This window comes from Lactuca virosa, chromosome 9, assembly GCF_052849685.1.
Source record: "Lactuca virosa cultivar CGN04683 chromosome 9, Lactuca_virosa_CGN04683_v6, whole genome shotgun sequence".
Taxonomy (NCBI): Eukaryota; Viridiplantae; Streptophyta; class Magnoliopsida; order Asterales; family Asteraceae; genus Lactuca; species Lactuca virosa.
In genome coordinates, this window is record NC_136434.1 from 130,272,699 (window position 1) to 130,299,153 (window position 26,455).

A 26,455-nucleotide genomic window follows, 5' to 3' on the forward strand; every position below is an offset into this window, starting at 1 on the left:
TATGGATCGTTTGATATGTTTAGTATGTGGTATTTGGGAACTCACTAAGCTTTGTGCTTACAGTTTGTGGTTTATGGTTTCAGGTATTTCCGGTTCCAAAGGGAAGAGCCCAGCTTTATCGCAGCACATACACCTGTGTTTTCTGCAATTTGTGATTTTGGGAATAAAATCTGATAATTGTTTTAATTTGAAATGCTTTTAAATGTTCGGATAAAAGTTACACTAGTGTTTTGATTATAATAAAAATGAAATTTTTATCCTATGATTTTTGGGGTGTTACAGATCTACTTACGGGGGTGATGTCTAGACTAGATTTAGTGAGGTGTTTAAAGTGGGATTTCCAAATAGTATACTCTGTATACCAAACGGACCCAACCTTCGATATGATCTTACTGGGTTGCTCCTTACTTGATAAATCTTGATGTAGACATGAGATTGTTAAAGAATCTAGACTATCATTAGTCATAAGAAATAATAAACTAAGACTTAGTGATATGAACCTAGGTCACATCAAAAGGAAAAGCTAAAGTGTTAGGAGAAGCTCTACCGAAATCACCAGTCATCCACTTTTAACAAGTGAGTGCATAGTTACTTTCAACTTACACATATATACAAGTATTCTAATTTCTTAAATGATATGTATGCTATTCAGCCGTGTTTAATATATTTGTGCAACATGATTTAGTTATTACTTGATTAAACTATATATTTATCATACTTAAATAATGATTGGATAGTGAAGGGCTGTGTGAAATGATAAGAGAGAGGTTGTGATAAGTTAGTAAAGGGTTGTGTGAAATAGTAAATAAAAGGATGAGAATATATTAGTAAAGAGTTGTGTGAAATGATAAGTTGTGGCTACTGTGTTGTGACCAAAGTACTATCGTACTGTTGTGCTCATCGAAAGTACTATCGTACTGCTGTGTTCACCTAAAGTACTATTGTACCGCTATGCTTAGTCATGTAGGAAAGTATTAGTTAGAAAAGGGTTGTGCGAAATGATAAGCTATGACATGTTGTGCTGTGACCAAAGTACGATCGTAATATTATGCTCATCCAAAGTACTAACGTACTGTTCTGCTCATTCAAAGTACTATCGTAATGCTGCGCTCATTCAAAGTACTATCATACTGGATGTGCAAAATGATAAGCTGTGACCAAAGTACTATCGTATTGTTGTGCTCATCCAAAGTGCTTAGGTACTGCTATGCTCATCCAAAGTACTATCATACTGTTGTGTTCATCCAAAAGACTATCATACTGATGTGCTCATCCAAAGTACTAATATATTGTTGTGCCTAGTTATCTTAGGAAGAATAGACGACAATTGCTGCTGATAAAAGATCCTTTAGGAAAGATCCCTTCAGATCATAATTTTAGGATTAGGAAGTGAGGATAATAGGAACGGGTAACTAGGTTAATTGTTTGATGTGAAATATATAATTAAAGATTATAATAATGTGGACTGAAAACACTATGTACTCACCAGTTTTCCCAACCCGACCCACTCATTTTCTTTGTATCACAGGAAGCAATACAAAGATAATGATGTTTAGACATGATGATAGATTCGAGCAAAGATAGGCCATAGTATAAAAGATATCGTAAGGCCTGTAATGACTACGCTTATGCTTATGATTCTTGTATCAGTTATGACATCCAAAGTTTTAATAAATCAATAAAAAAATTCTCAGGAAATACTTTTATGGGACAAATTCCGCTATATAAAGAATACTCTATTTTTAAAATTAGCATAAATAAAAAAGTATTATCTAACCGTGAAAGTGGGATGTCACAAAAATTGTATTATTTGTTGGTGGATGCAAACATTATTGAACACAAATTAGTTGTTAATGGATGTCTAGATTAAGAAAATCTATCATAAATTTCCCTCATAGGTTCTACATTTAGATGTAATAATCCTTAAAGGTTTTAGGTCGATCTTTGTAAAAAAACCTGCTTGTACAAGCACATGTCTGTATAAAATTTTTGAGGGATCATAACACCAAAATAATAAACTATCGGGAAGAAGAGAGAAAGGGAAGTCGGTGGCGTGGGAAAAGAGGATACAATTAAGTATACAATTGTATTGGGTTTACCACAAACGACATCCCATTTTATATGCAATAGCTTCATTGTTCTTTAACGATACACATTTACAGATGGTGTTGGGTTTTATTCAAAAATCGATTTCTAAAAACACTAGAAACAACAACGAAATCTTTAAAATGTTAAATAAACTTAGAACCATTTTAACCCATCAAAGATCATTTTGCATGAACATGAAAGATTAACAACAACCATAAAAAGAAACGATTACAAGCTTTGAAGTCTTTAATTCCTCTTGGGAAGTTGGAAGTTGTAGAAGTGTGGCAAGAGCACAAAGTAGAGTTCCTCTAGAGATATCTACCAACAATTGTCAACTTGATATGGATGCTAGTCCTTCTTGTAATAATAATAACGTGTTAAGCCTTTAAGAACAAAACAAAGCTTTTGTCTTGAAGAAGAGTAAAATAAAGTATCAACTTTTCTTTATCTTTGTCTTAACACTAAAGAGAAAAACTAGAAAGAAGGGAGAGAACCATGAAGAAATTCGTGGTTTTGCTTAGCAAAAAGAGAACATGAATGAAAGCCTTTCTTAAGGCTTTTATAAAGCTCTTTATCCCATGAGTCTTAGCACTTTAAGACATATGCTTAATCATCTTGTCATGACATTCTTCTAAAGGATGACACTCATTTTAAAAAAAATCAAGACAAGTATGTCCCCTAGCTTTCTCAAGTTAGGTTTTTCTTATATAAAAGGAAGAGACATTTTATAAAAATCTTGTAACTTTTATATTTTATAAAGCCATGACATCTTAGCTAAAAGACAAAATGTCTTTAGGTTCAAAAGGATGCACATGACTTTATATATCATACTTTACGATATAAACCATGATACTTATATTGAAATAATATCGTTTTCCTAAAATAAATAATTTCTAATTAATTACAAGAATCATAAATATTTATCAAGAATCAAATTATTATAAATAAATTATTTGCATCAAGTTGTTGTTAGTTTGACCCTTTATGATGATATATTATTAGCAAATATCATTCTATAATGATACATGAACATATAGATCTTTCAGATGTATTGTTGAACACTTTGTGGACAAACATGCAAAAGATAAGTAGCCACAAAGATGTTTGTTTATAAATATTAATTTTCGAGAATATTATTTAATAAATTTGATATGAATTTAAAGATTACAATTACATGAATCCTAAATGATTACATCAACAAACAAATTAAATGAACTACTCATAAGTAGAATGCAATTTTCTAAATATGATCCCAACTAATGTACATAGAGAACTCTACAATCTAAATTATGTTTATTAATCCTCTGTGAGAATTGGGATATCAAAGATAGACTAAGATGCATGTTTGCCAATAATCACATTATAAATATTAACAGTGCCCGTAGGTAGGATATAAAGCTCCAAAACCCTTATATGGACTTAAATAGGATCCTCATGAGTCTTTAGCGATACAAACTTATGATTGCATGTATTCAAAGGTTGAATGGTAAGTCGGGAACATGAAAATTATTAATATTGAAAAGAGAAATCAAATCCATGAATGGTTATCAAGACCTATAAGATAATGACTAGAGAATCTATCCTAAATCATATATACACAGGTTTATATAATATCGCTAACGGTTATCTATTTGATTTATATCATTCAAGGATCCTCGCTAATTCATGAATGTATTTTATCGGAATATGTGGTCATGTGATTAAATCCCTAAAAAGGTGGTTTCATGGAGATATGAAACCTTCTAATATGGTCATTTTTATGAATAACTCAAAATAAACACTCTAATTTCAATTTACAAGTATGTAAATGATGCAGAGTATATTGATTATTGACAGCCTAACATAAATGTCCATGGTTAATTGGAAGGACAAAAACGGTGGAAATAAACTCACTTCAAACATAATAAAGGACTGGTGGGTTATTTTCAAGACGAAGCCAAGAAGAATATATGAACTAGTGGAACATGTTACCGACAAAGGTGAATAGGTGATGATGACGGCAAAGATGAGGGATAATTCTTTTAAGAGGGTAAAATACTTACCATAAGTGGTCATGAATATGCAACAGGGGAACACAGTTGTCATGCAATTGAAGAATAAATATAACGATTTATAATAAAGATGTTGATGATAAACATATATAATTTTGCAATGATGAAGAAGAATTTGATGATAAATTAAATGATTCAGACGACAATGGTGATGATGAACTCAATATATGTGATCGTTATTTGATAATGATTAATTACTTACAATGTAGCATTAAATAATGTATTTTGGAACAATGTTGACATTTTGTTTCATGGCATTTTTGGTTTGATACTTATTTGATTATTGACGTTCCTAGATCCTATTTTTGTTCGCCACTAGGGTTTAAGTTGAATGTCTACATAAGCATAACACATATATTATGCATTTATTCACCATATCCTTAAATGCTAAAGGATTATAAGGATTGGTGGATTGTTGTCATATGTCGACATTGGCGAGTTTATGTATTATTATGGTGGGTCACTTGACCCATTTTTTTTTTTGTATAACAACTTAATATTAAACTAAAAATCGTGACGTGTCTAAAAAAATGCAAATGAACAATCTTTGGCAACAAAAGAAGTGTATCAATCAGATTTTTTAAGTCTATAATTTGTATTTTAACAGCCCAATATCTTTTGAGAAATTAAATATTTCTCCTTTTAATGTATAAGCCAATATTCATAGCCCAATACAATTTACAATAAAAAAAATTAAATCACAAATCAACCGTTTTACAGCACGCTAACATTCGATCTTCAATTCTTCATAATCGCCTATTTCCAATTCCAATATTTCATGAGCATCAAAAGTCGACAAGGACCACTATTGTAATTCGTGAATTGAATATTCATAATTTAGTTGTAGGTTTAGCTATATTCACTGTTGGGTTTCTTTTCTTTTCTTTTTCTAATTATTGTCCGTTAATATTTATTCCATAAGCATAAAAGGCAAAAGCAATTGAATGTTTATTAATACTTTTTTTTTTCCATGAGTAGGTTTTTTTTTATTGTTTCAAAATTTCAATGTGAATTGATTATTTGATTGTTATTTGTAAAATGTTGTTTATTTCAGAAATCAAAATCAAGAATGTCTTTAAAAATAATTTGATTTTCTTTGCTTATACGATACGACCCGATCCGAATCCGCAACTAGTATTTATTATTATTATTATTTTTATTTTTTCTAATGGTTTTATTTAAATAGTGAACCATGTGGTTTTACGTTCTAGATTTGCCAATGTCGATACCGAATCCAAGAAGCATATATGAACTAGCATAACATAATAGTTAAGAAGGCTATCATGATGATAAAGTTGAGGAATAAATCTTTTAAGAGGGTAAAGTACATACCATAAGTAGTCATGAACATGTAGTGGAGTAGCCCACGTGTCTAACTATTGAAGGAAATATAGAATAATTTGTAATAAAGATGTTGAGAATAAACATATAGATGTCGGCAACGAGTATCCAGAATTTGATGATAACCAAATGATCATTCAAATGAGGATGACGATCATGATGATGAACCCGGTATATGCGACTTTTATTCTGATAATGATTAATAACTTACAATGTAGCATTAAATAATATACTTTGGACTTAATGTTGGAGATGCATAATTTTGAATTTTGCAAATATGTAAGTTGTATGGTATATCGATGTATTTTGGAATTATGTATACTGTGATGTATCTATATGTACTTTCTGATCAAGGTTCTCTTTGTTTAGGGAGAAACAAATATCCAATTCGGGGTTCAAGAAGCAATTCATATGCATTGAAGCATCGAGGTACATCACATATCATGTATTGTAATTCTTATGTAACAAGACAATGTATTTTGAAAATTTAAGCAATCATAACATTCTACATTCAATGATAATATTATACTTTCAAAATCTAATATATTATAACATTGTATTTTGAAATTTCAACATATTAAGACATAATACTTTAAAAATTAACATTTTAAGACATCGTATTATAACATTTAAACCGTTTTGAATTTGGTTATCAATTATAACATTGCACTTCGGGTTTTGTTCCTATTAAGACATTGTATTTTCGATTTGAATGATATTGCTATAATTTGACAGATTTTCAAATTAGGACATTTTTTTACTTTTTATTAGAACATCTTTTTTTTTTTGTAATTTTTTTTAAATTTTTTTATGAGGACATTAAATTTTCTATTGGGACATTGTACTTTATATCAAGAAATGGAACTTTGTATTAGAACAATGAATATTTGTTTGAAATATTAAATTGTTATTTGTTTTGTATCAAGACATTGGACTTTGTATTAGAAATTGTATATTGGTTGAAACATCAAAGTTTTATTAATTTTATTCTTTGTATCAGATGATTGAACTAGAAAATTGTATATTGGTTGAATCATCAAAGTTTTATTAATTTTATTCTTTGTATCAGTTGATTGAACGTTAAACATGTAGAAATAGACTGCAAATAAAATATGTCCAGTAGCGATGGGAACTCCGACATAAACACAAAAATAGAAAATAGAAGAAAATTCTGACGAATCATTGACAAAAGTTAGCATCACAATTCACAAATATTTATGCTATTGCTAGAGACAAATTAGTGACTGTGTGTCGACAACAGAAATGGCATTTTTTTTTCACTTTTCATCATGATTTTATTTTTATTTTTTGCAACTCTTTATTTTTTTGGTAGTGCATAATGTCAATGATAACTTAATGACACTAATCTTGTCTACTAAATATTATTTTTCTTTCTAAACCTTAAACTATAAACTCTAATTCTACAAAACTTAAAAGATTCGTGTATTAAAAGCAATTCCGCAAATTAAAGCAAATTTGCAAAATCCATTTTACAAAATAAGTGACAACAAAACTTATTTTGTAATTTTGTTATCGTTTTTACAAAAAATAAAAAGCATTCAAATGTTTTTAAGAGCAAAAACACTAACGCCATCATAGTGGTGCAAGCACTATCTTATGTAATTAATACTATTACTTTTAGAGTGCTTATTATGTTATGATAGACAAAGATAGGTGTATCCATTACTACTTATTACACTTCCCAACAACGAATTCAACTAATTTAAAATCCTTCCACAATGCTTGTTTCCATAATCCCACATAACAACGCTCAATCGATGGTGCTTCCTCCATTAAACTTTCTTGATAGCTAGCTATAAAACCCAACGAATTCACAACTACTTCCACACACAAATGGCAGGTTCATTCAAACTCGTATACTTGCTTGCTGTTCTTCTTGTGATCGCTGCATGGAGTGAAGTAAACGGAGCTGGAGAATGTGGCAGAGCAAATCCTGACATGGAAGCCTTCAAGCTCGCACCATGTGCATCAGCTGCACAAGATGTGAATGCTTCGGTTTCTGCGAGTTGTTGTGCTCAAGTGAAGAGAATAGGGAAGAACCCTAAATGCCTGTGTGCTGTAATGCTGTCTAATACTGCAAAATCTTCTGGGATTAAGCCAGAGATCGCCGTGACAATTCCTAAACGTTGCAATATTGTTGATCGGCCTGTTGGTTATCAATGTGGAGGTTGGTTTCTTTGATTATTTAATTGCGTTGTTGTTTTTTAATGTGGAGGCTGACTAATTTGTACGTTTTGCTTAATTTGCAGCCTATACATTGCCTTGAAAGAAGGGAAGGTGGTGGTTTAAGTTCGAGTTATGTACGTTGTATGGGTGAGTTTGAGATTGCAATTTAAATAAATCCCATCTTCTTGTTTGGTGTTGATTATGTTGCAATTTAAATACAAAGTCTAATTTGAGTTTTACCATAAACTGGTTATGGCTGTTGGGTACATACTGATTTGTACTTTTGAGTGATCGGTTATTTGGTTAAAACCAAGACTAGTTATTGTTGAATTCAAGATATAATTAAAGAAGCAGATAATTAATATTGAGACTCAGATTAAGGGTCTTTGGTTTGGCGGAACACAGTGGGGGCCAGGGGAGGCCATGGCCCCTCCCTTCTCTTGGCCTATTAAGCGATAAGTATTGGTGCAAAATTTAAAATTTCATCTCGATCTAATCTTTAACAAGAAATTAAAACTTCTTGATCTAATCTCTAAAAAAATTAAATCTTATAAGAAAAGTAATCAACTAAATAAATAGTCAGAAAACCAATCAAAATATATATTTTACAAATCGTTAACTCTACCTTTTAGAAAATCAAAACCCTAACAATTTTGACATATATCGCCGCCGCCGTTCACCAAAATAAGTAGTAGTTGGTTCAGAAAGGCTCGAAAGTGACACCCTTTGTTAAAAGTTTCAACATTTGCATCTAGTTTTGGGTAGTTGGCCACCATCGGACCGCTGCCACTGCTCACCGAAATTAGACCGCCTCTCCCTTTGCCGAAAATATGATTGGGCTCCTTGTGTTCTACTTCTCCTCCGCCTCTACCGGAAAACAAGATTTTTCTTAAACCTTGTTCTCTCACCTGAAAGAAATAATAGTCCGTAAACTCTCTATTTTTTGTTCAAAGTCTCGATAGTCTAAAAAGTATAGACAATAGTCCGCTTTATGTCAAAAGCTGCAAAAACAACAATATCATTTAACTATTAAAAAAACATTTCTTAATTGTGAACAAAACTATAAGAGATATATATAGTTACGTAACCTGTTAATTTATTGAATATTAAGGATTATTGTTATATTTCTAAGTCAGGTAAGGTATGTATTTTTCTTAAAACCACTAAAAGGTTGGTGGTTGCAATATAATTTTTGAAAATATAGTTGTTTTGTAGAAAAACAAAAGACAATTACATGTTTGACCAACATTTGCATGTTATAGTGGTTGTGATAGAATTTTTATTAAAAAACAGATAGTTAATTGAGCACAAATAAAATTAGATGATTAAATCGGAAAAAATGACAAACTATAATGGTTTTTATGTTATTAACCATTTTTAAAAATCTATTTGTCAAACTTATTTATATGGATTTGTTTTGAATTTTGGTTTCGGCCCCCCTAGTTTAAATGTCTGTGTTCCGCCCCTGGTTATTAAGAGTTTGAGGGATATATGTTCGTCCATCTAAAGGTTGAAGTTCAACTTGAGACAAAAATGTATGTGTAAGCCGTTCTAATAATTATAAAATGGTTAATAATATTAATTAAATGGAAAACTTAAATTATAATTTATATCTATACCATCTATCTATATATCTATATTTATTTATCTGTCTATATCTATATATCTATATCTATATATAGTTATAAATGAGACATTTTTACTTGCATTACATTTATTTAAAATCTTCATGACTTTTTAATTTCTTTCTAATAATTATTATAAATTTGTTAATAATGTTAATTAAATTAATACAAACACTAAATTCTATATATTTATAAAAAACAAACACTAAATTAACTAAGCTACAATATTAAAATATCATATTTTACTTCTATATATTTATAAAATTATAACTTTAACTTTCTAACATATTATAGTTAACTTATTAGTTTAGATATGTTGTCGTATGTGATCAGTTGTTATTTTAAAGTCACAACTTTTGTATACTTTATGATTTTATGCAAAATAGTTAAATTATTAATTTCAATATAATGTTAAACGGTTAACTCAAATTAAAATTTCAGTTAAACTTGAAAAAAATCGAGAGACTATTTTATAAATAGTTAAAAGTTATGAATTATAGTGTTAAACCTAAATTGTAATCCTAAATTAACAAAAAAACCATGAAACTATTTTTCATAATCATTAAGAATTCTCAAATAAGTAGCTTAAATATAACTTACAATAAGAATAGTCAAAAGTAATATTATATAAAAAATTATAATGTTAAACAAAAACAATGTTTATTGTTTTAAATAATTATAATTAAAGAAACTAACAATATTCATCAAATAAATTCTAAAAAAGTTAAATTTCTGAAACCAAATTAAAATAATCAAGAGATTCCAAATACGTTATTTTAAATAACTTACAACAACAATAGTTAAAAATAACATTTTATACAGAAATTATATTATTATCTTTAAAAAAACACTGTTTGATGTTTAAAATAATTACAATGATAGAAATTAAAATCTTAAGCAAATAAACTTTTTAAAATTAATTAATCATAATATCAACTATAAATATCATCAAACCATATATTATATTTAATTTTATTCATGTGTAACCCGTAGTTAGAGGTCATTGAGACATTTGAGATTATAGAATTTTAAAAGATGTCTACATTATTATATAATTCAAAATAAATTGTGTTTATACCAATTTATTATAAGATTTATTATATAAGAGCTAACAACAACGATATTGATATATTTAAAAAACCTATAATTGTAAAGATTTCAAATATATTTGAAACATCCCAAAAATACGGTCCAAAAATTTCGTTTTGATTATTTATAAAAACCATAGTTACCATTGGTCATCTCATAAAAAGAACATAAGTAATGTATCTCAAATCATCATAATAAAATACTGTATCAGAATCATGTGTCAAATATCAGAGTCTAAACATCCCATGCTGAATCAATGGTGTGTGCACTGCAGTCATCCCGAATTCTTCCCCTTGCTACCGGAAGTACCTAAAACCAAAACTGAAAACTGTAAGAACGAAGCTTAGTGAGTCTCCCCAAACTACCACATACCATACACATATAACATGCAACTAGGATATACGGGCCCCGCCTACACTCCGCTAACTGGGAGATACGGGCCCCACCCACACTCCGCTGGCTATGAGATACGGGCCCCGCCCACACTCATCTACTATGAGATACGGGCCCCGCCCACACTCAGCTACTATGAGATACGGGCCCCGCCCACACTCAGCTACTAAACATATATATACAAGTATCACACAGACAAGGAGTATAGCTATATCTATCAATCAGTCATATATCCATACTCAAACTAAACTATGAGATACGGGCCCCGCCCACACTCGGCTAACTGGGAGATACGGGACTCGCCCACACTCGACTACTAAACATGCATATACGGGCCGACCTTGGTGCCTTAGACCCGTCCTACTAGAGGAAAACTCACCTCGCAAAGCTGACTGTTGAAATCTTGAGTGAGGAATCTCTGACGGCTGCTCTCACGACTCCCCGACTATTATTATCACAATAACACTTAGTCAAAAACCTGATAATTTTTCTTAGGGTACAATGACCATTTTACTCCTGGTCAAAGTCAACGCTTTGGTCAAAGTCAACCTTCTGGTTGACCCAACTCGTCGAGTCCTAGAACCTGAAATCGCGATCTAACTCGTCGAGTCTCCCCCCGACTCGTTGAGTTCCCAGGCTACTCATAGTCGCGATCTACCGAATCAACTCGTCGAGTCCCTTCACCGACTCGTCGAGTTCTACCTTAAGCTAAAACGGGACAAACCAACTCAACTCGTCGAGTCCCTTTATGGACTCACTGAGTTCCTCTGTCTGATTGAGCCATCTCAATGGATTAAGCTCCTACCCTTCAGATCCAAACTCCATACTTCAACTACACACTGGGAATACTCTTTTAAGGGTAAAGTTTCCAACTTTACCCGCTATTAGTCCTTCTTAATGGGTTTGGCTCAAACCCTAACTCTGTAGAACATAGAACTTGGTCCACAAGCCATAATACTCTAAACCAAAGCACACTATAATAGATCTAGGACTTGGACATCAGTTGGACACGTAAAGTTCCTAGCTTTCCTTCCATGCATAACCCTTTAGGGATAAAAAGGCCATAATAACGTTTTTAAGCTTGCATGGGGCTTCCATGGTTATAAAATTTGCACCTTTATGCCATGGAACCCCTTCTAGATCCTAGATCTGAAATGTAAGTCACTTGGGACGTCCAAATCCCAAAGACCAAGATTCTTGAACCAAAACCCTCATAAAAAGAAGTAAGTAGATCTAATGAATGAATGATCAAGTTAGAGACTTGATTACCAGAAAGTGATGAGGATGGAAGAAAATCCATGGCTCTACTATCTTCTCTTTGAACCTTCTAGCTCCTTCTTCTTCTTCTAGCTTCAAGAACACACAAAATCACTCAAGAATGGCTCACCCACTCACAAAATGCTTTAGGGTTTCGTAGATTAGGGTTTAGGACTTGGAGGCTGGAAATGAGGCCAAAAGGTGGGGATTAAGATGCTTAAATAGGGTGCAAAACCCCGAAATTAGGGTTTCACTTTGGCCGACCTACTCTCCGAGTCGAGGGCTTTTGACTCGTCGAGTAGATAGCTTAAACCCCGCGTCCAAGACTCGTTTCTACTCGACGATTCTGGGGCGCCCAACTCGTCGAGTAGCTCTATAAAATGAATAAATTATACATAAATGCGTACCAGTAACCAAGCGTTACAATTCTCCCCCACTTGACTTAGACTTCGTCCTCGAAGTCTGCTGCGTCCGAAAACAACTCCGAGTAGTGCTCCCTTATTTCCTCCTCGGGCTCACAAGTCCACTCAGAACCCTTACGGTTCTGCCACTGCACCTTCACTTACTGAACAACCTTGTTCCTCAAGGTTTTCGTCTTGCGATCCTGAATCGCCACTGGCCTCTCAATGTAGTTCAGGCTGTCGTCAACCTGAATATCCTCTAAGGGCACAATCGCTGAATCATCCACTAAGCACTTCCGCTACTGGGAAACATGGAAAGTGTTGTGGATCTGGCTGAGCTCTGCTGGAAGATCCAATCGATACGCCACCTTGCCCACCTGGGCTATAACCCTGAAAGGACCAATGAATCTGGGGCCCGGCTTGCCCCGTTTCCAGAACCGGATGACACCTTTCCAAGGTGAAACCTTCAGGAGGACCATGTCGCCCACCTGAAACTCCAAATCTGAACGCCGCTTGTCGGTGTAGCTCTTCTGCCGACTCTGAGCAGTCTGGAGCCTGCTCCGGACCTGCTGGATCCGCTTTGTAGTCTCGAGTACTACCTCAGTACTCCCTATGACTCTTTGATCTGCTCCAAAAATGGAGTAATCACTGTCATTCTCAGACATATGTCTCGAATCGGAGCCGCTACTGCCTTGCAGCTCAGGGCGCCGACCACCACATTGGCCTTGCCCGGGTGGTAAAGGATCTCACAGTCGTAGTCCTTCACCACATCTAACCACCGACGCTGCCTCATGTTCAGATTCGGCTGATCCACGAGGTACCTCAAACTCTTGTGGTCCGTGTAAATGGTACAACGGACCCCTAAGAGGTAATGTTGCCAAATCTTGAGGGCGAACACCACAGCCCCCAGCTCCAAATCATGCATCGGATAGTTAGCCTCGTGAAGCTTCAACTGCCTCGAAGCGTAAGCTATCATGTGACCCCGCTGCATCAATATCGTACCCATGCCAGTAATCGATGCGTCACAGTAAACCACGAAGTCATCGACGCCCTCTGGCAATGTCAGGATCGGTGCCTCCTACAACCGCTGTCTGAGAGTCTCGAAGGTTGCCTGATAGTCAGGCCCCCAGCGGAAGGTCACCGACTTCTTGGTCAGTCGGGTCAAAGGAACAACGATCTTGGAGAAGTCATGAATAAATCTCCGATAATAACCCGCTAGACCCAGGAAACTCCGAATCTCAGTTGGAGACCTCGGAATCTCCCACTGCATCACGACCTCTATCTTGGCCGGATCGACTAGAATACTCTTCTGGTTGACAAGGTGCCCAAGAAACCGCACCTCGCGCAACCAGAACTCACACTTGGAGAACTTTGCAAAAAGTCTCTCCCTCCTCAGTGTCTCCAACACCTCCCTCAGGTGCTCCTCATGCTGCTCCCGAGTCTTGGAATAGACCAAGATGTCATCAATGAAGACTATCACAGACCAATCCAGCATCGGTCTGCACACGCAGTTCATGAGGTCCATAAACATGACTGGAGAGTTGGTGAGTCCAAACGACATCACCACGAACTCATAGACCCGTTCCTATTGAAGGAAACTCACCTTGCAAGGCTGACTGCTGAAAGCTTGAGTGAGGAATCTCTGACTGCTGCTCTGACGACTCCCTGACTATCAATTTCATAATAACACTTAATCAGATCCTGATAATCCTTCTTAGGGTAAAATGACTATTTTACCCCTGGTCAAAGTGAACGCGTGGGTCAAAGTCAACCTTCTGGTTGACCCAACTCGTCGATTTGCTCCATCAACTCGCCGAGTCCTAGATCATGAAATCACGATCTAACTCGTCGAGTCTCCCCCTGACTCGTCGAGTTTCCAGGCTAGTCACAGTCGCGATCTACCGATTTAACTCGTCGAGTCCCTTCACCAACTCTTCGAGTTCTACCTAAAGCTAAAACGGGACAAACCAAATCAACTCGTCGAGTCCCTCTATGGACCCGCCAAGTTCCCCTGTCTGATTGAGCCATCTCAATGGATTAAGCTCCTACCCTTCAGATTCAAGCTCCAAACTTCATCCACACACTGGGAATACACTTTTAAGGGTAAAGTTTCCAACTTTACCCGCTCTTAGTCCTTCTTAATGAGTTTAGCTCAAACCCTAACTCTCTAGAAAATAGATCTTGGTCCACAAACCATAATACCCTAAACCAAGGCACCATATACTAGATCTAGGCTTTGAACATCAGTTTGACACGTAAAGTTCCAAGCTTTCCTTCCATGCATGGTCTTTTAGGGCTAAAAAGGCAATATAAATGCTTATAAGCTTGCATGGGGCTTCCTGTTAGGTTTTAGTATACTACAACATCCTATGGTGCACATACAACCCTAAATGCTTTGGATCTAAGTTTTCTCTAATTATACATGCAATATTCGTTTTCCAAAGCATAAAACCTAAACTAGCATACAAGGTGATATTTGAATCATAAACACTAGTTAGAAGATTACCTTGTGTAGTAGCTTGTAGAACTTTGGCCTTAAGAGAGCAAGCACCCAAAGTGTTGTGCCTCAAAGAAGTCACAAACACCATGAACAATTAAATGAATATGAGAGAGAGATTTAGGAGCTCAAAATCGGCTAGGTATGAACCTTGGTGTACTAGTTTCCGATTTTACAAGCTAGAGGGTTCATTTTATAGTTTGGAATTCCTAAGGTTTAACTTGTAAACCCTAGCCCATTTACTTAAGCCTTTAAGCAATCCAATAATCCACATGATGGGCCCTTTGGACTAATTCTTCATGGACTCTCATAAAGATTTAGTCCATCCCTAATCAACATGGATCATTGGCCCAAACTATAAATATTACTGATTGACTTAATCAGTCCCCGTTAATTTAATCAGTCTCTTTTGATCACTAAATTAATTCTTGATCAATACTAATTAAATAATATGATTTCTCAATTAATATATTATACTTATAATATATTGGTAAATCATAAATAACCTCTTTCTCAAATATCCATCCTATTAAATTGTCCTGGTGAAGGAAACCCGAAATGGACCATGCTACTCTCGGGTCAAGTACATACCAGTTATAGTTATGGGCTTAGACACCTAATCCAACAGTCTCCCACTTGGATAAGTCTAATAACTATAACCGCAAGTACGACTTAAAGAACCGACTAGCAATCGTAGCTCTCAAAAACCCACCGTCGAACTCTGAACAAATCAATGACGCGTCCATTAGATAAGGGATCATATATTCCTTCATTATAGATATTGTATGAACTGAGACATGGATTATAATCATTCTCTCTGTTCATGTGTTGTTTCCTGATTTTCGATTTATGACGACCGACTAATTGAACAAATCAAATCAGTCTAGGCTTGGCCAAGCGCTTAGGGTGTCATCACTAAATCATCGAGGGGCCCACAGATATCACTTTTATCCCTCTAATGGTAAAAGGAATGGATAAAATTCGACTCATATGCTTGCTATATTTACTCATCAAATCACACACAACAATGCATTTTATAACACCAAGTTACTGGTGCGTTTACACATCATCAATGTGCAACCGATTTGTAAAATACAACTCACATGTCTTGGTTTCAAGAATATAAGATATTATTGTCTCATGATCACTCATGATAAAATCCATGAAGTGATTCAGATGAGCGTGGGTTTAATCTAATACTCAAATCTTATTACAGGAGTACTCATGAATACTGCAGCAAACTTGTGCAATGTCTAACACATTAGACAATCTACAGACAGATTCATGGCAGTCTTGCCTCAATACCTATTTCCAAAGTATGATCGACTGTGGATGGTTTGAATAATCTTATTATTCGGGAAGTCAAAACATGCGAAGTGAAAAACAAAAATAATCGAATCCAATATGGTCTCAAAACTTTTGAATATAAATAAAACACCTTTTATTTAATCACCATATTGATTACACATTATTCATTGGATAGTATTTCGATTTATCAACTTGATACTTGAATTAAAACAATAGTTATCCTATGCTCCAAGCATGCACACTATGTTTATATATGGTCCTTACTTTGTGAAATGCGTCAATTGAAAACATTTCCAATGACACTCATTTCACAATTCCATATCCTTATCGTAAGTGTAAGAATACCAAGTCCTTGCCACTTACTATATTTTGTTAGATTCTAAGCTTATATGCAGTGATCCTTTTGTAACGACTATGTATACAAGTCACAGAGACTTTTCCAATTACAAAACTTTCCATTGGAGATTGTTACAAGACAATTCCATGAAGTCACATATTCAAAGCACATTCCTGTTGGATTAGGTGTCTAAGCCCATAACTATTTTGGTATGTACTTGACCCGATTATGAGCATGGTCCTTTTGGATTGCCTTCACCATAGCAACTGATAGGATGAATTAAGGAGAAAGAGGATTAATTATGATTTATTAATATATTATATGAATAATATATTAAAAGAGAAATCATATTGTTTAATTAATATTAGTCACGAATTAATAAGAATTAATTTTGTGGCTAAAAGAGATTAATTAAATAAAGGGGACTGATACTGTAATTATAAGATAATTGCATAAATTGGGCAAATGGACTCCATAGAAGTTGGAGTGGACGAAATCTATAGGGAAACCCATTAGAATTCGTCCAAGGCCTCTAAGGAGGGAGTCCATGGGCTGCTTAGGGCCTAAGCAGTCAGAATAGGGTTTCCTGGTTGAAAACCCTAATTGCCTAACTATATAAGGAACCCCTAAGGCCCCAAAAACATGTGAAAGTAATCCATAAGGGTTCTTAGACGTTTTGTGCCTCATCCTCCTTCTCCTAAATCATCTTGTTGCTCATGGTGTTTGTGACTCCATTAGAGGTGCAACACTTGAGGCACTAAGCTTTCAGAAGTCAAGATCAAGAGGATTTGAGATTATTATTGCTACATAACAATCAAGGTAAGATCTAAACCCTATTTTCATATGTGATTTCGATTATAGTATGCTAGATCTAGGGTTTATGAGCTTTGGATAATTTTCATGGACATTTAGATAAACCTAGATCCAAAGTTTTAGGGTTTTGCATGTGCACCATAGGATTGATGTAATGCTCAAAACCCATCAGTGGTATCGAAGCTTAGGGTGTTCTTCTATTGTATTTGATGCAAAATTAAGTTTTCAAAGCTGAAAATTTGCAAATTTCGAATCTGACCTGATTCACGTCGTGAACACAGTGTGTTCACCTCGTGAATTCAGTCTGACAACATATTTTCGAATTAAACCAGACTCATGTCGTGAACACAATGTGTTCACCTCGTGCATTCAGTCTGACAGCACAATTTCGCAATTTTTGCCTTAATTTGCTTTGGATAATTACCATAAATTGTTTGTTTTTCAAATTAAAATCAGATTTTTCCTATTATGGTAATTGATATCCTAATCAAATTAATGGATAATTGTCAATTTAAGATAATTACTTGTTTTATAAGATAAAGATTGATTATTTGTAAATTGATTTGAATTATCTTGTAAGAAAATAGATTAGGTCAAATTATGTGATAAATATTAATTATATGATTATTTAATTATTATTTTTTTCAAATTTGATCTAAAATATATTTTGAAAAGTTTTAAAATTTGCCCTCAAGTTTTGGAATTTAACATTTAATTAAAAAGTATTAATTTTGAAATATTAAATTCTAAACCCTAGTTTTGAAAAGTTCAAATTACACTCTTATGGTTTTATTAAATTAATTAAGTGTATAATAAAAAGAGAGTTAATAAATCCATAATTATTTGGTTTATATTTAATTAAATTAAAAGTATAATTTATTAAATTAGACCACCTAGTATTTTAAAAGTGTAAAATACTCCCTTATACTATATATGAAATTAAAGGTCTAATATTATATATGTATGAGTAAAGAGTCAGTCTTACCGTTAGTAGGCCTCATTCACGAAGCTGGTCTCTAAGGGGTGTTTAAGAAAATTGCCTATAAAATGGCGATTGAATGGGTATCCACTCTTACCCACCACACTCTTGACTAGTGGATGGTCGTTAGCCGAACGGGTAGGATAGGACACAACCTTCCATTATAAGTATAATGAAATACGAAGTAACTAAACGCTTTTATAAATTCCCAAATCTTAGTTACTTTAGGAAAAAGTGAATTTGATGCAATTCCATGGAATTACACTTTATACCCTTGCCGAGACAATAAGTGGAGCGTGTGTGGTTAACCGGAACACTAAGTTGGGATTGGCATTAGTGGCAAAGGGTGACTCGATGTTTCTCATAGATCGATGGAGCGTGTGTGGTTAACTGGCACGTCAATTAGGTGACTGTAACATTGAGGGCACCACGTACATTCGCATGGTTATTCACACCTTATTTGTGATCCTCGACATCCCAGTCACAAATGAAGGGCATAATCGAGATTAAACATGCCATTGAAAAGTTCAATGAATCTCAAAGGATCTAGGAGTTTCAATTCATTTAAAACTTAAACCTTCAATTTTCGTTTTTCATGGTGGAATTTGGTAAATCGTCATTTACCTACCTTAAAATGTTCTGCAATTTGGATTACGGCATCCATCTTCCAAGTTGTAGAATACTGTGTTGGGTCCTAGCCTTAATATCTCATTTGGGTGTTTTATTAAGGACCCAGTCAACTAACTTGAATTTCTCCTGTTTTGTAGATGTCAAAGTCTGACAACTATGGTCTTCCTGAATCCGTTGGAAAAAGTTTTCAACATGAAGATGATGTTCCACTGTAACGCCCGTGTTTCTAAGCTAGACATTAATATTGATGTGATAGTCTAGTTTAACCTTTGTAACTCATTTTGAAGAAATGAAAAGGAATTATGTGAATATTATGTGTTTTATGCTTAATTACTAGGATTTAATTAATTAAGAATAAAAATGAGCGTCGAAAAATAAATATTAGATAAAGCCGATATCTATTAAGAAAGTTGTAGTGGTCGTGACAAGATTACAGATATATAAAGAATACCAAAATCCGAGTTATAACGAAGAAGTTATGACATGTCGAAGTTTCGCGACAAAACCGGCACGGTGCCGAATGACGTAAAAAGTGAGTTTTTGATAAACTACTTTTTAGCCTTAGTGATCTAAACGAAAGTCGTAGTGTTCGTTAAACCGAGAGTATGTATAAAAAGAACGTCCAAATCTGACTTCGTATGAGGAAGTTATGATTTTTCTAAGTTTCAGCTTAGCAGTAGACAACTAAGAACTCGAATTTTAGATCGAGTGATTTTTAGCCGATACAACCTAAACGAGAATCGAAGGTCTCGTTAATAGTAGTACAACGGTCAAAAGACAGACGAGAACGGACGTTGGATTAAGAAGTTATGAATTTTTAACGGATTTCCTGTCCCGGTCTGTTAAAAATAATAATATAAAAATTAAAGTCAAAATTAGCCGACGAAGTCTAAAAGAAAGTTGTAGAGCGTAATTTTACCTACGCGTGCATATAAAGAACGTCAAAAACGGAGCCCGTATGCGAAAGTTATGGATTTTAGAAGTTTTTGCACAAAAATCGAGAAAAAATGCCAAATCCGAGGAATTTCGCATGGTGGACTTCGGCCACGTCACCTTCGCTGCATGCGCGCCACGTGTCCGAGACTGCTGAGTCATCGAGGCAACCTGGCGAGGCGTGTCACGTTCTTCTCGAGTCTGAGGTTCGGTCCAATCGGAAGCTGCCCCGTGTCCGATCTCGGTGTGTCATCAGAAGCGTGTCCGAGCTTCGCATGGTGTGCCACGACTCCCCCCTCGGACCTAGACCTCGGTCCAATCAGAGGCCAACAACTCACCCCTCGCACGTGCGAGCCACCTGCCCTCGCTTCGGATCTTCTGACGCGTGAAGTCTTCTCAGACCTTGGATCAGAAGCCTCGCCCCTATAAATAGAAGGGTGCGAGACCTCCCGGGGATAATTTGGAAACTTGTCATTTTTAACCCCTCTTTCAATATTTCTTTCATTCCAACTTCCCTGATGAATCAAAGAATCAAGTATAAAACAAATCAGAGTATGAAATCAATTAAGAATGCGAGATTGAACACCAGATGTAAATATGATCTTGTTTGAGCTCTATTACGCTTTCAAATGTTTACAGAGAATAAAGACAGGTCTGTAAAAACTCTTCTCTAACTCTAGTAAATATCCTTATTTATAGGGAACTGAAAGCGTACAAAAAATATACTAAGGCATAGACACTAACGCTTCGAATAAAAGCGCCTTCGTAAAATACATTACAAGACATTCGAAGAGTACATAATACAATTCGACTTATTACAATAATTCGACCCTTACAATCTCCCCCTTTGTAATCAAAGTCGAACTACTTAATTTGTAAGAAGCTGGATGGAATACAGTATTACTCTTCGAATCTCCGTGTACCAGGAGATTATCTTCTTCAGCTCTTTCTTATCTCCTTCATTGTTCTTCTTACAGTGATTCATACGAACAATTAAATTCGTATATTGAGACGTTGAATACCTTTCCACTTCGCATGCCTGGAACAAGAAACATTTTGCTTTACCAGCCTTGTCTTTTCCTGCGAAGACCATTCCAAAAGGCTTCAGGCAAATTTCACCATCAGCATACTTCTTCAATTCTGCCTGAGTCTTCGTAGGAGCCATCGGAGCTTTAATTTCCATACCTTTAGCCGTAGCTAACTCCACATCTGTAAGAGCCAAGCACTCATAGTAATTTTCGATGAAAATCTTGATGTGAGCAACCCCAAGCTTGAATTCATCAGGTTCTGTGTTTTGAAGGTATGAAAATGTTTTGTCTTTTAAAATTAATGCAACTTGTATAAGATCATACAAGTTCATTAATGGAAAATCTGCAACAGTAAACTCACAAATATTTCCATTTGCCCTGGCAACCACATACTTGAAATTTTGGACTGTGTTTTCGAATACCACATCCTTTTTCATACTGATCACTTTCTTGATTTTAATCAATGACCACACTTCCTCAGGGGCTTTTGCAAGAACAACGTGAAAACGAATTTTCATGTGTGTACCTTCATCCTTTTCTTTAAAATTTCCTTCTGCTTTGAACTGAGGCATGATGAACATCATTTCGTTTATTGGAAAATCCAGCTGGCTTGCATCAGTATTCGTGACCAAATAACTTTGTTTTGGTTTCTTCTCAAACGAATACATGTGATTATACGCTACCTTGGCCTCAATTGTTTCGTAATTGTAGTGTTTGGATGGATCACCTTTGTCCATTCCCTTCGGATCACCAGCACGCTGAGCCATAATGCTTTGAATCAACCTTAGTTTTTCAATTTCAGCTTCTGCTTCAGCCTTCTTTTCTTCTTTCGACTTTTCCACAACAATCGATTTCCCTTTATCTTTCAAGGCTGAAGTATCAATTACTTCTTTTGGTTTCGAACCACTCTCACCAGTCTCTGTAGATTTACCAATTACAATTCCTTTCGAAATAGGTCTTGTATAGGTAACGTTGTAACGACTGTTGAAGAAACCATCCCAACAGAAACTATAACTGGCTTTGTTGTTGGGATCTTTGAAGAAAATACCTTTCCTACAACTTTCGCATCTTCATCACTCGCCTTCGATTCACCAGTTTTTCTTTCTCCCCCTTGCACCCCTGTGAAAACAGGTGGGGCATATGTTGTTGGAAGAAGGCTTGTAATGCGAAATATAGGAGCGAGTTGCTTGTTGAGAAGTGCTTCGAATTGTATGAATTTTTGTGATAAAAATTCAGGAGTAATTAGGGAAGAAGAAACCGGCTTGTCTGATAGATCTTTTAACTCTTTTAACAAAGTGATCACTTCCAAAAAGTTGTCACTTTCGGATGTTGAAAGTTGAGTTAGTTGTGGACTCAAATTTTCATACAATTTAACAAATCTTGTGACTGCATCACAAATGATATCAACCTTTTGATTCAGAGAAGCATAATCTTGTTGAAAATTTCCAATTTCTTTTTGCATGTCTTCGCGGAGTTCACGAATTTGCAAATTGACATCCTCCCTTACTTTCTTCACTTCTTGAACAAAAAGAACATGCCGTTCTTTTGTGACATTCTTCAATTCTTTCACATCACTGGTAAACTTTGAATTTTGAGAATTGATCCGAAGTTCATTATTTTGATCATTATGATCAACCTTCTCCAAAATTCGAGATTCAGAGTCTTGAATCATCCCCGATACTTTACTGCCATTTCTGGCTTCGAACATTTTCAACAATGAATCAACCTCCAAACTTGAAACAGACGAACCACCCCCCAGATCAGCTTGAGATTGAATTATAGAATTCAACTTCTGATTTAGAATTTTAAATTGCTTCATGGTTAGCAGCATATGATCTGGAAACGCCTCTTCCTCTTCATGAAATTCTAATTCTTCAAACGTACCTCCAAACCCCTCAGTATCAGTTTCTGTCTCCATAAAAATGGTTTCTTGAACATTCGAATTCGGTTTGGGTGTGTCAGTGGATTGTGAAGAAAAAATAGAAGTGAATGGTTGATTGATAATGTTTTCGAATGTAGGAGAATCAGTGGTTGAAGTAGTGAGATTAATGGATGGTGGTAAAGAAACAATACTTTCGAAGGGAGCAGAAGTAGATTTACCTTGATCTTCATTCTTCGCATCTCCATCACCCATATTAACATTTGCATCCGTATCAGATACATTTGTAGGGATGCCTGAAGTTCGTACCGCCTCAGAAACTGATTTGGTAACCGAATCTTCGGGTGGTATGACGACTGTCTGCTCAGGAGTTGAACTTCCTGCATGAGGAGTTAACTCTGGTGTTTCTGGAATTCTTTCACCATCATCTTCTGTTGACTCAGTAGAAATCACGAGTTTTCGGGTCTTCTTCTTCTTCTTCTTTGACAAATGTTTTGCCATATCCTCAGCCCTTCGTTTCTTGGACACCGGAGAAACAGGTGCTGGCACTTCTGTAATTAAAACACCTTGATGAGTGATTTGAGGTTTTCGAACCACTTTATTTGTAGGAGACTTGCTTTTATGGGTTGACTTCATTTTGATTCTTCGAAACATACCAGTCTTCGAAGGAATGACTACATGCTCTTGTGTTTCTTCAATAATAGGCTCAATCACTTGAGTCTCAGCAACAGACACTTCAACTGTTTCAGGCTTCTTCTTTGGAGATTTCGAAGATTTTAACTCTGTTTCAGTCTTCTTCGTCTTCTTGGATTTCTTATCATCTCTTCCCAATAGTATGCCAGTTTCGATTGTAGAATCAATGGTCTTCAAATATGCCACCAAGACAGAATTCTAAGGATCAACTCTTTTAAGCATTGCATCGGGAATACGAGCAACTAATGGAAAAACTTCAGCACTATCTGTGACATCCTTCGGATAGTGGTACAATTGAAAAACGGCTTTTTCTTCATCATTAGGTACCAAAATCCCTTCCTTGTTGTAAAAGTATTGCAAAATCAAGCTCCAGTATCTTGCACACGAAATACCATGAATAGCATTCGTGTGTTCTACACCCTTTTGGAATTCCTTCCATAATTGCGTAGAATAATCCACTTGAAGATCATAATAGATTCCAGCAACCATTGCATAAACCTCCATTCTTCCTTTATCAAGACCAACTGTTCTCCCAGTTAAACATCTTAGAAAAATTCCAAATAAGAAATTCCATAGTCGTGGAAGACCAGATTTCTTAAAATCATTGATCTTTGATAGTGGAGGCTGATATCCCATCTCATTAAACATATTGACAATTTGAGGAAATGTGAAAGCAACGTATGGAGGTGAATTCGGAATTTCAAGAATTTGACAAAAGAGTTTCTTGGATAGCCTGACCTTTTTTTCGTTCACCAGATGAAAAGTAATCGTATCAGAAGCTTTGTTGTAAGTAGCAGTTGATCCTGCTTGAGAAAGCCAGGACATTGGAACAGAGAATGAACTGAACATCGCCTTAGACAAAACAGAGTTCTTCAAGACAACGATTAGCATCTTCAATTCTTCCGGGTATTGAGAAACATCACCCTCCAAGTGATAGTTTGTTGCTTGAATCTTCATTATTGGTAATGAAGAGGCATCTTCAGTGGCATGAGAATCAACATGAACAGAAGTCGCCATTGTTAAGGTTTGAAGATTTTGAAGATCAGAGAATTTGGGAATTTTTCTTTTTGATCGCGTAAACTGATAATGAACCCTTGAATCCTCTTTTATATGTAACCCTGAAGTTTGAATTTGAAGCGGGATATGTATTTAATGATATCCAACGTGTCGCATTGAAAATCGGACCATTATTGCTTAAAAGTAGCCATGCGTCAAAAAGTAGTTGTCACATCTCCTTGAAAATCGGACAGAATACCATACGTCATTTATAGACAGCCTTTATTGTTATCCCCAAGATGATTGTAACCGTCAGAACCCTTCGTATGGAAGCAAGGCTCTTTCACTTTTGGGATGAAAAGCGAAGTCATATGCCAGATGTTTGAAATCATCAGCCTGAGTTGGTATGACTCAGACCCTCAAGGATTTCGTGAGTGCAGTGTTCCAAAGAATGTAGACAAGAAACAAAGATAAGAAAAATTTGGGATATTGTGATGTCAAAATTTAAATTTGACACAAAAGCAGATGAAATCCCGGGCAAAGATTGCTTTGTTAATCATTAAGAAAAATGATCAACAGCTTGTGTAGGTTCCCGTGAATTACAATCGAGTACTTGTTGATAAGTATCGAAGGGCTTCTTTTATAATGCTTCGTGGGTAGGAAAAAAATTTCGTTACATGTCATCCTAAACATAAGGTGAGAAATTGTAACAGAAATTACTTGTTTAACCAGTGTAGTCAGTGACAAGTGTGTTTTGAAAAATTTTAAGTGACATGGACTTTCGAATGAAACTCACATGGAAATCATATTCAAGAAAAAAAATTTGTGCTGGATCTTGTTGGGTAACAAACGTCATGGTTTTCGAATGTTTGATCAAGACCACTCATTTGAAATGAATATGATTTGAAGTTTCGAATTTTGGTACCGAAACAAATGTTTCGTGAAAATCTGGAACATTGTTCGCCGTCAATTCCTTAAAAGTATATTGAAAATTGGTTTTCACTTTCATCACGGTCTCATGATGTTAGATTATAAACACAGATTTTTGATATGTCTAAGTCTCGATGTGTTTGATCAGAGATCTCTCGGACATATGTCTTTGTGTGTGATCGTGTAAGAACTTTATAGGTGAAAAAGATTGATTTAAGACACGAAAAGTACCTCTGTTATTTTTGGACCAAACAGTAAACTCTTAATTCATTTTGAGAAGAGTCAGGTAGCTCAGAGACTAATGTGAATATAAGCCTGATTGGGAAGAAATTTTCGTATGAATAATTTCATTAAGGCTTTCGTACACACACATTGAATCATTGGAGGCTTTTGGACAACATGCAGCAGCATGCTTCTAGGGACAACTTAGCTAGTTCAAATGATGAAAAATGTATTGATTCATACTAAATTTTTTTTACCTGACCCTAGAACTGCAAGCATAATCCACTTTATATCTTCATGATGTTCTGCAACAAAATACTAAAAAGAAATAAGATTCAAAATATTTTTGTTGTTTTGAATTTTTTGAAAGTAGAGACAGAACAAACAAAAATCTTTTTGTTTTTTTTTTAAGTTTTCAAAAATTAAATGACAAAACAAAAGAAAATCTTTTTGAATTTTTGATTTTTCGAAAATTGAATGACAGAACAAAAGAAAATCTTTTTGGATTTTTGATTTTTCGAAAATTGAATGACAAAACAAAAGAAAATATTTTTGGATTTTTGATTTTTCGAAAATTAAATGACAGAACAAAAGAAAATCTTTTTGGATTTTTGATTTTTTGAAAATTAAAAATAAACTGTAATTGTTGCAAAAATATGAAACTTTATCATCCCCTTATAAGTGACAAATGTACGAATTCGAAGGGGTCGAAGCGTTGACTATGAATAGTAACATCTTAATCAACCCTTAAAATAAGTGACAAATTTACGAATTCGAA

General features: G+C 34.9%; 1 protein-coding gene across 1 annotated transcript; it reads left to right on the forward strand.

Annotated features, from left to right (window-relative positions):
* The first annotated feature begins 7,267 nt into the window (after positions 1 to 7,267).
* Positions 7,268 to 7,913, forward strand: LOC145137430 (uncharacterized). Its single transcript, XM_079071559.1, has 2 exons — positions 7,268 to 7,668; positions 7,751 to 7,913. The coding sequence occupies exons 1-2, from the start codon at positions 7,335 to 7,337 to the stop codon at positions 7,765 to 7,767; spliced, it is 351 nt and encodes a 116-aa protein (XP_078927685.1). The 5' UTR covers positions 7,268 to 7,334; the 3' UTR covers positions 7,768 to 7,913.
* Positions 7,914 to 26,455: the final 18,542 nt, after the last annotated feature.

Coding starts and splice junctions, on each gene's coding strand:
- LOC145137430 (XM_079071559.1), top strand. CDS start 7,335: ATGGCAGGTTCATTCAAACTCGTATACTTGCTTGCTGTTCTTCTTGTG.